At 36.1% G+C, this 17,565-nt stretch overlaps 1 protein-coding gene across 1 annotated transcript; it reads left to right on the top strand.

Annotated features, from left to right (window-relative positions):
* The first annotated feature begins 2,653 nt into the window (after positions 1 to 2,653).
* Positions 2,654 to 17,063, top strand: LOC107665129 (F-box/LRR-repeat protein 20-like). The gene is made up of 15 exons (XM_016455889.1): positions 2,654 to 2,913; positions 6,762 to 6,823; positions 7,060 to 7,114; positions 7,409 to 7,483; positions 8,185 to 8,279; positions 9,466 to 9,534; positions 9,610 to 9,705; positions 9,788 to 9,914; positions 11,554 to 11,628; positions 11,724 to 11,854; positions 11,945 to 12,005; positions 12,137 to 12,181; positions 14,354 to 14,410; positions 14,815 to 15,027; positions 16,053 to 17,063. The coding sequence occupies exons 1-15, from the start codon at positions 2,872 to 2,874 to the stop codon at positions 16,158 to 16,160; spliced, it is 1,311 nt and encodes a 436-aa protein (XP_016311375.1). The 5' UTR covers positions 2,654 to 2,871; the 3' UTR covers positions 16,161 to 17,063.
* The last annotated feature ends 502 nt before the right edge of the window (positions 17,064 to 17,565 follow it).

Here is a 17,565-nt window from a genome sequence, read left to right on the forward strand (position 1 = left end):
TTTCATAAACTTTTCTATACTCCTCTGATTATATATTGGTAAATATTACAATATCATAGCACAACAACAGTGATCAGCAATAATGATAAGCCTAATACTCACAATAAAAATAATAAGGCCATATAGATCATAACACAGTCTTGAAGGTAAGAAGTGGATTATCCTTCACCTGAAATGTTTGTCTTTTCATCCTGAAATGCGAGGCAAATGTTAGATCACAATAATTAGGAACCACAAATTTCCACAAATCCCTTCATTTGATTGGGATGCCTCTTTTATTCTGGAGGGCAACGGCAGTGACTGTACCATCAAGCGTATTTTGCAGCATTAAACACGTATTTATACCGATTTCATCAGGTTCCGAAAATTCTTCAAAAAGAACACAAAGAATGGCCTTCTCAGCTGCCATAGTTGCAGCTCTTGCGTCATCAGAACAGTGTGTTCAACGCACCACCGTTTCCATTTCAAAAACGTTTTGCACCGTTTTTGTCGGGGCTGAATGCAGCCCAGATGTTGAGAAATGGCTTATAGTGAGCTTTAGTATTTACATTAGCCTAAAAAGTCTTTTAAAGGCTGTTGCATTTATAAAGCGAAATCAACAGAAACAAAGTACTGAAACAGAGAAAGTAATTATTTTGTTGTGATTTGAATGTGTATCTTTTTTTTTTTTTTACCCCGCATTCTTTTTTTTGTTTATATGTTGCATGTTTTTTTTTTTCTAAATTAAAACGCCATAAAGGCCATCATGAACTGAATAGTTTCCCATTACATCACATACGTTAATCATTTGTATATTTAGTATATTTTGATTATAGTTTTTTTTACACAAATGAAGATTTCAGACTTCAAGTTTTAATATTTATTCTGTATTGATAAGAGGATTTTTTTGTAATAATCTCTCTCTCTCTCTACACACACACACACACAGACACACACAGACACACAGCTATCCTTGTGGGGACTCTCCATAGGCGTAATGGTTTTTCTATTGTACAGACCGTATATTCTATTGAACTACACCAACCCTACACCTAAACCTACCCCTCACAGGAAACTTTCTGCATTTTTAGATTTTCCAAAAACTTAATTCTGTATGATTTATCAGCTTGTTTACCCATGGGGACACACACACACACACACACACACACACACACAGATAGATAGATAGATAGATAGATAGATATAGATAATAATGAAAGCACCCTTTGATTATCCCTAGAACTGAAGTACAATAACTTTTTCTCTAAATATTTGTATTTATTTATTTTGTATTTTAAAGTCTTTACTCTTTATTGGCAGTATTTTACGATTAGCATAACTTCAGACATATTTTAGATTGGTGCCTTTAGGATGTATATATGAAGTTGTATACTGTCAGGAGGTAGTTCTCTAACATTTGTGTCTGAAATAAAATCTAGAAGATGTGCAAGATTTCAGTTTACTAAAGCATTCCATTTGACCAATATTTGTTTACAGGTCTGCACATAAACACTTTGTAAAGAGCTGAAATGTATTATTGTGAATATAATAGTAATACAATTATAAATACAAATATAAATATATTAACTTATTTTCTCTGACATGACTTTAATTTGATATGTGTAACCGTGTTGCTGAACCATTCCATGTCATTTGTTTGGGAAAACTTTTTTTTTTATTTATTTTTTTTTATTAATTGTATATGCTGAACAATTAACATTCAAAAGTATAACAAAAGGTTACAAACATGGTGTTCACATTTTCTGGAAGAAAAAATAAAGAAAAGGGAAAGAAAAATAAATAAATACTAAATAATAAGGAGGGTATACATCAATAATCACAATAGAAAAGAGGAGTTTAGTTCTTTGAGCGTGTCCATAGTTCTGGTTGCTTTCCGATTTGACAGACCTTGAAGAGTTTCAAAATAAATCCTCAAATCAGCTTTGAAGTGGGAGATACTGGGCTTCCTTTCTGACCATTTACATTTGTGTATGTAAAACTTACCTAATAATGTTTGGAGGTTTAGCATAAAAATGTGACTCTTATCCATATCTTTTTTGTTTGTTTGGGAAAACGCTGCCTCGTGTTACCACCACGATTACGTCAAATGACGAAGACCATCTTTGTGTTTTTATTGGCTACGACCGCCGAAGGCGGGGCTGACGCATCAAACCCGGAAACGAGCATAACAATAACAAGAAAACAAATGATTTGCAGTCTGTACACTTTCCATACTATAATAGGACAAAATATTGCACTTTTCACAAGTAGTTTGCACACATTGACCCATAGAAATGTATTAATATCCTCAGCACGCCAAACAAACAAACTTTTAGTGTCAAACTATAAATAATGCATTGAATTCATCTGAAATGATGCTCACATATTTTTTTATAAATGGATACTATTTCAAGCTTGGTAATATGACATCTACACAACTGGTAATATTTGATCAAAAATGACTTAAATTCGACCTTTAAGACGTTGAACGTTGTCCACAGACAACTTGTCCACAGACAACAAGTTACTACCACACATAGCTTTAAAGTGCTAAATATGAATTCAGTCTGACAAATGCGTATGGACAGATACAACTGCAATATTTATGAACAATATTGACTATAAGGTGTAGTTTTCAGATGGGGAACTGTCTGAGATCTAGTCGTGGTAAAGGGGAGGAGGGGTGATCCGCAACACAACAGGAGATAAGCTTGATTTGTTCATTCTTCAACCACTGGGGCTCTTCTGCATCTTCGCCATATACAAACGCGAGGAAATTAAGCGAAAACACGGCATGAGCTCGACGGAAACCAGCGGCACCGACGCATCTGCCACCTTTTAATAACCGGACGCGCGTTTCCTCTCCGGTTGACCGACTGTACAGTGCTCAGGATGGGTAAGGAGGTGAACGGCGTCTCTCGGAGTCGCTTTGAGGCGAGTAGCCAGTTTATTTTGCAGATTGACATGTCGATGTAAATAATCGTGCGTTTTTACTCCTAAACGTCTTAAATCATTGAGGATTATTTAGTGTTGTTGCAGTAGAAGAGGCCGAGCTTCCGCAATCATACACATGAGTTCAGCTCTTCTAATCCCTTGTCAGTCTGTAAAACACGTTCAGTAATGTATGTTGACCAAAGGCAACACCAAATCCGGTGTTATGGCTCTTTTAAATCGCTATATTTTGTTTCTTGTCAGGTCTACTTTGTGTCGGATTGTATAAACACAACCATTGTTCCAAGCTTAACGAGCCACAAACGGTGCTTTAATATTTCTCTGTTATTTACGTGAAGCAACAGTAGGTTGGGATCTACGTTTCGATGTCTTTTCTAAATTAAACTGGTTAGCTGAGATTATAGGAGACGGATAATGGTGGTAGGCCCACAGGCTGAAGTGGGGAAAAACAGCCGGCCAAAACAAAAGCTGGATATATATACACGGGCCTTTACGCGTAAAAACACAAGCGCATTACAACTCTTTACTACATAGAACAGTTGGGCCTGTTTACGCAAACATTTAAACTTGTTGCTTCCCTCGAAGACGCAAGATCAACCGTGTTTAAACAAGTTATACCTGTGTTTACATCGGGTGTGTCTCAAAACTTAGTGAGCTGACTACTTAGACTGTATTTTCGAGGCATATCAGCAGCGTGCTGCAGTTTTGGCCGCCTGTGATGCTGTCTAGGTAGGCGGGTTACTTGATTTGACACACAGCCGTAGTGTTGAGGCACATGGCATTGATGCTATGCTTTATTATCGGGGGTAGTTGCTCTTAAAGATCAGATGTAGACATGCAATGTCAAAGTGAATACATTGTAGGCAGTTACTAAAGAATATTTTGTTATGTAGTGCCCCAGTGTTGATCTACCCTGTAATATGTTGGAATATAATCCTATCCTCCTAACCAAAATGTACCATGGTGTCCATTTTCCACCAGGTGTTTAACTCTATACACAGTAGACACAACTTTAAAAGCCATTTTAACCATTCAGGGTGTGACATTACTGACAAATCACCAATAATTTTACATAGACTAACTGTCCTCTTTGTATGACATTTTAATTGTTATTTCTGATAACAATTTCAGCATGGCTGATGTGAAAGTGACATTGCACCAAGTATAGAAGAATGGAAATTATTAAATAAACATTCAGTAGTTATAATCATAATACATTTATTTGTGATAAAGTTCTTGCATTATTGATAACTTACACTAGACACAAATGCCATAAAAACCACATGCGTGTTCTGAAACATTCTTAGTAACTTTTGAAGGACCTCCCATAATCATAATAGTTCCTTATGACTCTACAATAATAACCAGGACATTTAAGTGGAAATTATGATTACTAGGTTCATTTTTGTTAAGATACAAGGCCTAGTTGCAGTATTTCTATTGCAAAGACATGAATGTAATTAGTATTTAAGAAGCACTGCATTGTTACCGGCTTAGGCCTGTTTCTTTTTTTAGGATCTGAGTGATTATCTGGACATTGTTTTGGTGACGGCAGCATGAGAGTTATATTTACAAATGACTGACAGCTCATCTTATGCTCAGTTGCTTGATTGTAGCAATATTGCCTGAAAATAGGGATATAGCATACAACAGTTTTATTACTGTGCCACACTGGGGTTTTTTAGACTGCCTGCAAATGTGCAGTTGTAATTTGGATACTCTGACAGTGTTACTGAGGAAATGGGGTTGTTTATGGGTCAACAGAAGGTTTAGCTGACAAAGATATCCAGGCCAATCAGAGCACTAGAAGCTGTTGCATTACATGTAAAAGGAAGTGTGTCACTTTTTACAGGAGACACTTAGATATAAAAGGGATTTGGTCATGAGAAAAGTCATCTGGTGATATACGGTGTTTCAGATGAGCCGGAAACAAGTGATCAGTCGTTCCTGGTTTGTAACAGTTTGCAGTCAGACATCACATGGCTCATCCTTAAACAAACAAACAGATGGAAAGTCGCCCCATACAGCATGGATGGGTGAAAAGAAAGAGGAACAACACAAATGTGAGAGTTCATAATAAAGAATAGCTGTAAGCTATCTCACACATTGTTTGTCTTTCTCAGTCAATGCTTTAAAGGGACTGTTCACCCAAAAATGAAAGTTCAGTCATCATTTACTCCCCCTCATGTCATTTCAAACCTGTAATGACTTTCTTTCTTCTGTGTAACACTAGAAGATTTTTAACAGAATGTCTAAGCAGTTTTTCCATTACAATGAAAGTGAACAGTCTCTGGAATTATAAAAATATGACTAAAGGCCCGTTCACACCAAAAACGAACCATAAAGATGACAGTAACTATATTAGCGTCCACACTAATGTACGGTAACGTTCTGTTTATTATAAGCACACACTGCAGTTATGTCTCCTGCTGCTTTAAATGCTTGATCTCTTTAATGTCAGATGGATTCTGATTGGCTGTCAATGTTTTATATGTTCTTCATTCTGAAAGTGATTCCAACGATCTTGTTCAACCGTGTCATTATCTGTGATACATTTTCTGTGTTAATTAGTTAATTTTGACAAAGAGGCCTCAACAGACTGCTGGGATCAAATTCTTGTTCAGATCAAGATGGGCTTATAACAGGGATGCCCAAACTCGGTCCTGGAGGGCCGGTGTCCTGCGGAGTTTAGCTCCAACCCTAATCAAACACACCTGAACCAGCTAATGAAGCTCTTACTAGGCATACTAGAAACTTATTAGCAGGTGTGTTGAGGCAAGTTGGAGCTAAACTCTGCAGGACACCAGCCCTCCAGGACCGAGTTTGGGCACCCCTGGCTTATAAAAAGAAATCAGTGTTTTTGTATTTTAACAGTGGACTGGCCAGTGCACACAGAAACAATTTATGTGCGCTCCACTATTCTTGGATGTGAGGTAGACACTTCTTAAAAAAGGGAACATCCGGTCCGGTCTGAATTATTCAGCAGGACAATCTGTATCTCTTGTTACCACTTGGAAAAAAGGTTTTGTGGTTTAATGGGAGCAAGATAAGACCTCTGGTGTTAATTTCATATAGTATATTTGGCACAAAGTCAAGCCGGTAGGGCAAAATTCTATATGCAAAAAAATAGAATTTGGGATTAAAAAACATTTTTTTTCACAGAAAAATTTGATTTGTGTAATTGTTTCAATGTTAAAATACATTCTGCACTACTGCCAATTTACAGAAAGTGACAAAATAATAAAAAAGGATCCTTACCTTGAAATATTATGTCTACTTTAAAGGAGTAGTTACTCCAAAATTAGAAAAAAATGTTTACTTACTCCCTTAAGGCTATCCAAGATGTAGATGAGTTTTTCTTCATCAGAACAGATTTGGAGAAATTTAGCATTACATCACTTGCTCACCAGTGGATCATCTGCAGTGAATGGGTGCCGTCAGAATGAAAGTCCAAACAGCTGATAAAAATGATGAATTTGCTTCTTACAAACACACAGCTTTTTGTTTCACACGATGTTAATTAATGAACTGAAGTCATGTGAATTGTGTTGTTTGTATCAGCTTTTTGGACTCTCATTCTGACGGCACCCATTCACTGCAGAGGATCCATTGCGGAGCAGGTGACCTTGTTATAAAATGACAGGCTCAGTTTTCTCACATAAGAATATAAGAGACACTTCAACATTGTGGTCACACAGAAGTATTGGCTTCTTGATGTATTGTTGAAAGTGTGTGATTTGCTGTAGCACACAAACTGTAAAACCCTGTTGTTGACCTTTGAACTCATGAGCCACACAGTTTTATAAATGCATGTCTTTCTGTCTCCTCAGATGTTCTCCAATAATGACGAGGCTGTTATCAACAAGAAGCTGCCGAAGGAACTGTTGTTACGGTTGGTGTGAAAGCCATTCAGCACTTCTCTCTCTTCCTGCTTCATTTCCTTATTTTAATAATGTCATCTTGTTAATAATCTTAATAATCTCGATCTTCTTCATCTCTCCCTGTCTTTGCTGTTTTTAGAGCAAAGACTTGTTTTCGAACAAACAGAAATAATGAAGACTTTAATGACTCTACTATCACAGCTTTTTGTTAATGAGTTTTGCTAATAGTTCTGATGTTTTTCTGCAGAATTTTCTCATTTCTGGATGTAGTCACACTTTGCCGCTGCGCACAAGTCTCACGAGTAAGTGTGTGTTTTTTTTCTAAGCACGTTATAGATTAAACTGGTGCTTTGTGGCACATTAAGTGTCTGTTTTGACATTTGGTCATTTCACGCTTTTAAGAGCCTGTCAAAACATCTACTATAACATAGTAAAATATTTAGTGGATTGAATGTTGCTTGCAGTGATACTTTGTCAGGATATACAGCTACTTTTGAATGGCTGTCTATGGAGAGAAATAAAATATTATTCTCTTCTAGAACATGTATCCGTAGTGGATTGGGTTTCTGTTTCTCATGTTCTCTCTCTTTTCTCAGTCATGGAACGTGTTAGCCCTGGATGGCAGTAACTGGCAGCGCATTGACCTCTTTGACTTCCAGAGAGACATTGAGGTTAGTAGACAGTAGTTGCTCTTAATCTGGACAATCCACATTTTGTTCTGAGTACTAAAACACAAGGAATTTCAGGCAGTATTCACAGGCAGGGTTAGTTCACCCAAAAATGAAAATTCTGTCATTAATTACTCACCCTCATGTCGTTCCAAACCCGTAATACCTTCGTTCATCTTCGGAACACAAACTAATATATTTTTGATGAATTCTGAGAGCCCTCTGACCCTCCCATAGACAGCAAGGGTCCTTACACGATCAACGTCCAGAAACGTAGCAAGGAGATCGGTAAAATAATCCATGTGACATCAGGGGTTCAACCGTAATTTTATGAAGCTACGAGAATACTTTTTGTGAGCAAAGAAAACAAAAATAATGACTTTATTCAACAATTCGTCTCCTCCGTGTCACCGTAGCGCCATTTTGGAGAATATCCACTGACACGTAAACAGCGTATGCTGTTCTGTGTCAGCCGCACCACGTGGATACGTTGTTTTACGTTCAAATCAAAGCACAAACAACGTAGAAAACGTATCCACGTGGTGCTCAGAATTCATCAAAAATATCTTAGTTTGTGTTCCGAGGTCTTACGGGTTTGGAACGACATGAGGGTGAGTAATTAATGACAGAATTGTCATTTTTGGGTGAACTATCCCTTTAATACAAAAGGGGCTAAAGATCATAAAAAATCGCTTTATTTACAGGGCCGTGTGGTGGAGAACATCTCAAAACGGTGTGGAGGCTTCCTAAGGAAGTTAAGTCTTAGAGGATGTCTGGGTGTTGGAGACAGCGCTCTCAGGTGGGAAAGAGGGGAGTGGATGAATGCTTATCTATGATGAGCACGTTTTCACAGCAAAAAGATGAAACTATTCATTCTTGAAGACCCATTTGGAGATGGGGGGGGAAAAAAAAAGAACTCTTTTTTTTTTTTAAATTGGTTTTTACATTTACATGTATGCATTTGACAAAAGGTTTATCCAAAGCAATTTACACTGCTGTCCAGAAGTGTGGGGTCAGTAAATGTTTTTTAAAGAAAGTAATACTTTTATTCAAAAATGTTGGATTAAATTGTTTTTAAAAATGACAGTAAAGACATGTATAATGTTTCTGTTTGAAATAAATGCAAAAGCAATCAAAGCATTGTGAAAAATGCGTCACGCCTTCCCCAAAAATGTAAAGCAGCACAACTGATTTCAACATTGATAATAATAATACGTTTTCTTTTTTCATCAGCATATTAGAATGATTTCTGGTGGATCATGTGAGACTGAAGACTGGAGTAATGATGCTGAAAATTCAGCTTTACAATGACAGGATTAAATTACAATTTATATTCAATGAAAATTGGTAAAAATATTCAAATATAAGACAGTTATTTTAAATAGCAGTAATATTTTGCAATATCGCAATATTGTTTCCACAATTTTTTTTAGACTTCTTTCAAAAATCTTTAAAAAAAAAAAAATCATACTCACCCCAAACTTTTGAACATGGTACATTTGATCGCTTCAATATTTGGGCTTGTATTTTGCATTAAAAATGCTGTCAGTGATAAATATCCCTATTAACTGACAGATATCACTGAAATAGGTGTTGTGAGAATCTTTTTGTCAACTCGACAGCAGAAAAGACTGACCAACCAGAAATACTTCCTGCCTGTCAATAATTTTGACTTCTGGTTTAACGACATAAAAAAACAGCTGAATTTGCTTATTGTGCCTTTGCATTTAAGTACATTTAAGATTTGCCGTGTATGCAAACCTTACGTTTATAGTTTAGAGCAAAAACACTTCAGTTTATTTTGTCACTTTATGCAAATAGGCCTGTCAAGAAAGTAGACTGCAGCTTTAACATTCACTTTAGCAATGTTGTCTGCTTTCCATTCTGAAAGACGCTACGTTTATACTCAAGACATTATTACAACTTGAAAGGAAATTCAAGCATTGTTTAATGTTTAATATAAAATGTGTTTTTGGCTCTCGCAGAACGTTTGCCCAGAACTGCAGAAATATAGAGCTGCTCAGCCTCAATGGCTGCACCAAGATCACTGACAGGTGAGTGAACGATGCGATGTGTGTGTTAATGTTTGTTGATCTCTGTTGAACTTCTTTCTTTCTTTCTTTTTGCAGTACCTGTAACAGCTTGAGTAAATTTTGTCCCAAACTGAAGCACTTGGATCTTGCCTCCTGCACCTCAATCACAAACCTGTCCCTCAAAGCTCTGAGGTCAGCGTTCGCAGATGCACACACTTGCTGGTTATGCAAAACGCTTCTCTAGGGCTAAACGACTCTGTCTGTGTCATTTTAGCGAGGGCTGTCCGTTGCTAGAGCAGCTGAACATCTCGTGGTGTGATCAGGTGACCAAAGACGGCATACAAGCGCTTGTGAGATGTTGTCCAGGACTCAAAGGCCTGTTCCTCAAGGGCTGCACACAGGTAATTCTGTGCTTTCACAACATGTTCAAGCCTTCTTCGCAGTTCTTCCCCCTTTTCTGTGTTATTTAGACACAATTATAGCTAGATTTTGAATAAATCTTTAAATGTGCAGTGTGTGCCACTAGCACTGCGCACCCCCCCACCCCCCACAGTACTGTTAACTAAAAATTAAAGATAAAATAAAAATGCTAAATTATAACTTTTAAAAACTTAGATTAGTAATGCTGCCTTGGCAACTGGCTGAAATAACTAGCTAAAAACTAAACTAACTAAAACTAAAAAACGAACTAAAACTAAAGAGAAAAAAAAAAAGTAATTACTAGCTCTTCTCCTCAATGATATTTCTGTTAACTGAAACTAAAACAATAAAAATTATTTTTACATTTATTTAAATATATATATATAAATTATTTCTAATTTAAATAATGCTGTAAAAAGGGAAAAATGTAAATATTATGATGAAAGACTTAAAATAAATAAATAAAAAAAGAAAAGAAGAAATTTAGAAGACGAAACGAAAATTAGAAATGTTGCTTTGGCAACTAACTGAATTATATACTTACTAAATGTAGTCATTGCTAAAACTGAAATAAAATATAGAAATATATATATATATATATATAAAACTAATAAGAATTAAAAAGCACATAACTAAATTACTTAAATATAAACTAAAATGAAAATGAAACTGAAAACTTAAAATGAAAGGTAATTCAGAATACTAATAAGTACTAGAGCCCTGACTCAGATGCATGCATTGATTAAAACAAATTAAACAAAAGGTTAAATTAAGCAGAAATAAAATAAATATAACAATTTTTGATGCAAAAACAAACAAACATAAATGTTAAAAAAGAATGAAAATTAGAAATGTTGTTTTGTCACTTAATTGAAACAAGTAGATACTAAAATGACCAAAAATAAAATATAAGAAATTTATATAGAAATATAAAAAAAAAAAAAAAAGGACAAAAGCACATAACAAATTTGCTGAAACTAAAATAAATAAAATGACAATATAAAAATTGAAGCACATATTGAATTAGGCCACAGTGGTTACAAAGTATAAAAAAAAAAAAGATAAGTGAGTGATGTGACATGTGGCCAAGTATGGTGACCCATACTAGGAATTAGTGCTTAGTGCTTAACCCATCCTAAGTGCACACACACAGCAGTGAACACACACACACCGTGAACACACACCCGGAGCAGTGGGCAGCCATTTATGCTGCGGCGCCCGGGGAGCAGTTGGGGGTTCGGTGCCTTGCTCAAGGGCACCTCAGTCGTGGTATTGAAGGTGGAAGAGAGAGCTGTACAGATTTGTCAGATAACCTAAAAAATGTGATTCATGTGTTAACATCGGGGCTAACTGTTGTTATCCACATTAAAACTGGGATTTTTCATACAATGGCAACCTGGCAGGGACAAAAATAGACAAAAAAACACCATAATGTATAATTTTATGGTAATAGTTGTCATCAATTCTGCAAAATGCCTCATTTTGTATTCTACGTAAAAATAAATAGGCATGAAACAACACGAGGGTGAGTAAATAATGACAAGTTTTATTTTTGGGTGAACTGTCCCTTTAAATCCATTCATTATCTGTCTCTCTCTCTTATGTTCTCTCTCTTAATAGTTGGAGGATGAAGCACTTCAGCATATTGGAGCACACTGTCCAGAGCTGGTCACACTCAATTTGCAGACGTGTTCAGTAAGTCACACACATTCAGTCGTACAGGGGTCGGGTGTGAATATGTCCTGCGGATGAGTTCCTCATGCAGCTCTGTCTGTGTGTGAATCGAGCAGCAGATCACAGATGAAGGTCTCATAACCATCTGTCGCGGATGCCATCGGCTGCAGTCTTTATGTGTGTCGGGCTGTGCAAACATCACAGACACTATTCTCAATGCCTTGGGCCAAAACTGCCCTCGCCTCAGGTGTGTAACCCACACATCAGCTGCAATCCCCCATAAGCCAGTTTTTCTCCTCTTTCAAACGATGCATCATTGATCTCCGTGTCTGTGTAGAATATTAGAGGTGGCTCGCTGCTCTCAGCTTACAGATGTAGGCTTCACCTCACTAGCACGGGTGAGTAGACAATCCCACAAACACACTGCACAGCTCAGACCTCCATCTGTGCTGATCCTCCAGAGCTTCTAACAACACAAATCCAGCGTGCCGTTTCTTCTTATTTTCTCTCACGCTTTCATTTTTTCCAGAATTGTCATGAATTAGAAAAGATGGATTTAGAAGAGTGTGTACAGGTGAGTCACAGTGGGTTGGCATTGAGAGTAACGCATAATAATGTTTTAAAAACAGTATTAAATGTTATTAATTCTGCATGAAGAACATTGCATTTGATAAAACCCTCTATAAAATATTTTTTGTTGCCCACTGAAGTGATTAGTCACTTTTGCGAAAAATAAATCTAGTAACATTTTGAAATGGGTGACATTTTAATGGAGACTCTAAAGAGAAGGAACTTGAAATGTATGGATTATTTTCTATATATAAAAAAGGAATTTGATCTTTTTATAATAAATATTTGTTTATTACCTTTGATTAGTTAAATAGAATAAAATATAAAATAAAAATCTAATTCATACAAACAGCTCATTCTTTGAGTAATATTTTCCAAATCATAAAAACAAAGACCTTATAAATGTTTGAAAAGGTTTTAAATTGTAAGCCTGAATGTATTTTTTTAATTTAAATTTTAGTTTTTATGATCATTGTGTTTTTGTTTAATACTACTAGATGTGGAATCTTGTTTCCGCCATGAAATTAAACATAAAAATTGCGACTTTTTGTCTCACAAGTGCGACTTTGTTTCTCACAATTCTGGGGGATAAGAGTAGGATTTGAGAGATACTGTTTAAACATAGAATTGCAAGTTATAAATCAGAATTTGGATATATACACTGACTGAATTCAGACTCTTTTTATTGCAATTCCTGCCTCAATTCTGAGTTTACATCTTGCAGTTCTTTTTTCTCAGAATTGGAAGAAAAAAGTCAGAATTTTGAGATGAAGTCGCAATTACCTTTTTTCTTTTAAATTCTTATTATTCCATGGCAACAACAGGCTTTCATATCTTAAATACCACCTAGATCATAAAATATGCTTTCATTAGTGGTCTTATCTTAAAAGGATAGTTCACCCAACAAGGAAAATATGATGTTTATCTGCTTACCCCCGGGGCATCCAAGATGTAGGTGACTGTTTCTTCAGTAGAACACAAACAAAGATTTTTAACTCAAACCGTTGCAGTCTGTCAGTCATATAATGGCAGTCAATAGGCTCCACGGCTTTGAGAGTCAAAAAAACATACACAAACAAAACCAAATTAAACCCTGCTGCTTGTGACGATACATTGAGGTCTTAAGACACGAACCGATCGGTCTGTGCAAGAAACTGAACAGTATTTATATCATTTTTTACATCTGATCCACTGCAATGTCCAACTGCCCTGAGTGCATTCACAACATCCGGCGCATGATGTCAAATAAATACGGTCGGGCAAAAAATTCCACGTTGTCTGATGATATATCAAAATCGTCTTCCATTGTGATGACCTGTACTTCTAAATATCTTTAGATCATCGCAGTGCCAGTGAACACGTCTGCAATTTCTCTGCACTGTGTAAATAATGAGAGACGTATACGCGCGACAGATCGCTTCCGCACATGCGTCTATTATCATAGATGTGTATAGATGCCCTATTTCGACTGCTCCAGATACGTTGACGCGTCCACCATTTTGGAACGTATCGCGGCCCATAGAAACAGTCACTAATGAGGCATCTACTTGTATATATCTATGTCTACTATGCCAGAGCACGTACACGAGTCACGCGCCGGATGTTGTGAATGCGCTGACATTGCGGTGGATCAAAGGTAAAAAATTATATAAATACTGTTCAGTTTCTTGCACAGACTGATCGTTTCTTTTTCTTGCACAGACCGATCGTTTCGTGTCTTAAGACCTCAATGTATCGTCATGAGCCGCAGGGTTTAATTTGGTTTTGTCTGTGTATGTTTTTTTTACTCTCAAATCTGTGGAGCCCATTGACTGCCATTATAAGACTGACAGACGGTTTGAGTTAAAAATCTTTGTTTGTGTTCTACTGAAGAAACAAAGTCACCTACATCTTGGATGCCCTGGGGGTAAGCAGATAAACATCACATTTTAATTTTTGGGTGAACTATCCCTTTAAATTAAAGATTACAAGTTCTTAATATTATTTCCTGTTTTGTATTTTATATATAACTATATATTTTGAAATATATAATTATTGTTAATATTATTATTCAAATGATTTTGTATGTTATTTTGGACAGAAATCGATGCAAACATACAACAACGTAATTATCACATTAAAAACTCATGGCTTTATTTTCTCACGCTCTATTTTTCTTACTCTATTTTCTCTATAGATTACAGATGGAACGCTCATCCAGCTATCTATACACTGCCCTCGACTCCAGGTTCTGGTAAGGATTAAAACACAAAAGTGTACAAAAAAAATTACACTGCATATTTTAAAGTCAGCATGAAATGGACATTCTGTTTTCTAAATGCGTGTTATAGATCTTACTGTGAACAGTTAATCTGTGCATATGTTTTTGTCATTTTATATTATCACAGTACAGAAGAAAAGATCTGTCGCTATTTCTGTTTCATCATGACTTTAATTAGTGCTGTCAATTTAATTTAGTGTGATCGATTATTTAAAAAAATCAAACGAGAGAAAATGACCACGTTGTCATCATGATACACTCATCTGTCTCCAAGCTATCTTTATCTGAGGGCTTTTCTTCACAAATCGTCATAAATGTGATTAATTGCAGTTAATTTGAATGAGTGTTATGGACATGTTTATGTGTTTGGATCTCAGAGTTTGTCTCACTGTGAGCTCATCACTGATGATGGCATCAGGCAGCTGGGCAGCGGACCCTGCGCTCACGACCGACTGGAGGTGATCGAGCTCGACAACTGCCCGCTCATTACAGACGCGTCTTTAGAGCATCTGAAAACCTGTCATAGCCTGGACCGCATCGAGCTGTACGACTGTCAACAGATCACCCGCGCCGGCATCAAGCGCTTGAGGGTAAGCCCTGCAGTGTGTTATTCTTTCTAATCTTGTGGATGTTCCTAAAAATAAAACCTTTTAGGATATAGATTGCAGTGCTCAGTATGGTCCCAAGAATTGGGTTTAAATGGGTAAAGAAAATATTACAAGTGTAAATGTTTGACTAAATTGGGTGATGCATCATGCAAATTGGGATCATTCACTGTGATTTTGGTTCAGTTCATAATTAAAAAAAAAAGTGGTGCAAATATAAATGTAACTGGAGAGATTAGTTAATTTTAAAAATGTTTTTCAAATAATTGACCTTAGTATTTACATAAATTTACCTAGAATTTTTTTTTAGTTATTTTAACTAAATTATAGTTAAATTGTAATTGTAGGATTTTTTTTGTAAATATTGCACATTTGTATAACCTAAAACAAACCCATTCTATAAATTAGCATTTTATACAATGTATTAAAAAATACCATAACACAAAAAAATTGTTTACTATCCATTGACTATTATAGTATTAATATTGAGTTGGCTTTTATTCACATTTTTGTCTTTTTTTAATGTAATTTATGTGCTTTTGCTGTTTTTATTGTTTAAAAACATATTTCTAATGAACTTTTTTCCTGTTTTAGTCATTTTAGCATATTTTCTATTCTAATTTTTAAGTTTTTCATCTAATATTGATAGTTTATTTAATTTCAGCTTTCAGTTAGCAAACTTCTTGTGAGAATAGCAGCACTGATTTTGACACAAGAGGGCGCTAACACAGCACAGTCATCAACCTGTGCTTACAATCTCAAAATGGATAGATATTATCCATCTAACATGTATCAGTTTAAACTTTGGTTGTTTTTGCCACCATGCAGAATTGCTGTGTCTGTTGACGTTTATTTATGGTAACACTGAGTTTGAACATTTTGGCATTCATTATTTTTCATAAATAAGCAGTCTTCTAGGGCGGGAAGTTATCATATGCTAGTGAGCTTCCTGCCAGCTGTACATCCACAATTTTTTGAGTCATTTTCCTTTTTTCTTGCATCCTCTGTAGACTCACTTGCCCAACATTAAAGTTCACGCCTACTTTGCACCCGTGACTCCGCCTCCATCGGTGGGCGGAAGCCGCCAGAGATTCTGTCGCTGCTGTATCCTTCTATGATGTAAAAGGGACTGTGCATCTTGACCTCTCACCCCCTGATCTACCTAGAGCACATGCTGGTGGGCCCCCGGTAAGATCGGATGGGAGTGACGGAGAGACACCCGACACCCAGTCATGAGCTTTAATCAACACTACAGTCCATTCTGTGGCTTTATACAAGACTTTTATGGTAATTAAAGTGGATGATTTGGGGAATGTGCTACTTTGTTCATCAGAAACTATTTGGAGAAGAGAACAGTGGGGCCTTTATGAGAAATATACGGCCACTACAAAACATCATTGTGGTTATGCGGTCGTTGATGTTCCTTGTTTTTGGATGGACCACCTCAATTTGATTCGAGATCATGGTAAACAGGAGACGATCACACGGTAACCAGCTTATGGATTCATGCCTCATCTATAACACACAGTAACGGTGGTCTTTAACCTGTGAGCCCCTGAGGAACCCAGCTTTGAACACACATTCAGACACATCTCTCACATACATGCACACAGATTCTCTCTTTCTCTCTGTCTGTGTTGCTCTCAGTGGCTTTGTTAAACTTAGAGCAGAGACTGAATATTTTTGAAGCATGATAGTCTTCCGAGTCTTGCTTTTTTTTTTTTTCAGTCTTTACCTGAAAATCTCTTCGGAAGGGGTCCGAGTTTCAGCCGGCCGGTGGAGATGCAGGAGCAGATGTGAGGTTAAAGATTTAGGCGAGAGAGAAAACGGGAACTGTATTGAGCTGATGAGTGTGTGTCATGCATGAGATTACAGCATCTCGTGTGTGTGTGAAAATCTGTCATTCGTGATCATGCAGAGAACGGCAGTGGGCTTCATTCATGAAACAAGCAGAATGAATTTCTCTCATAAATCCATTAGTTCACCTATGGGCACTCTTGGCCTTGTAGTCTTTAAGAAAATAAATGATCAAATTAAATTGAATACAAAATGTAATAATTAAATAATGAAAACCAAAAATATACTTTGAAATATGGTGAAAATGATGAATTACAATTTGACAAAATTACGGCTTGATGCCACACAAAGAAAGAAAAAAACCCTGTTCAAATGATATTTAACTACCACATCTGTTCATATATATAATGTTCATGTAATATATAATAATCACATAAAAAAATTATATATTAATATGTGATATTTTTATATTGTAATGCATTATTTTTACACTGAATCTCCAAATGAATGCACCATAAAGATACTTTAAATATTTGTTTAATGGCTTCTTTTTACTCTAGATCAGTGATACCAATATTGTATTGGTACTGTATTAAATAATTTTTTCACAATTTCTAAGGATAAAATGAATAATTATAGCCATTCAACATTACTTTATAAATGAAAGCCATCATTTTTAAACACTATTAGGCTTTAGAAAAATATAACAACTTATAATTGAAATGA

The sequence above is a fragment of the Sinocyclocheilus anshuiensis genome, unplaced genomic scaffold (assembly GCF_001515605.1).
Source record: "Sinocyclocheilus anshuiensis isolate Anshui unplaced genomic scaffold, SAMN03320099.WGS_v1.1 scaffold379, whole genome shotgun sequence".
Classification (NCBI taxonomy): domain Eukaryota; kingdom Metazoa; phylum Chordata; class Actinopteri; order Cypriniformes; family Cyprinidae; genus Sinocyclocheilus; species Sinocyclocheilus anshuiensis.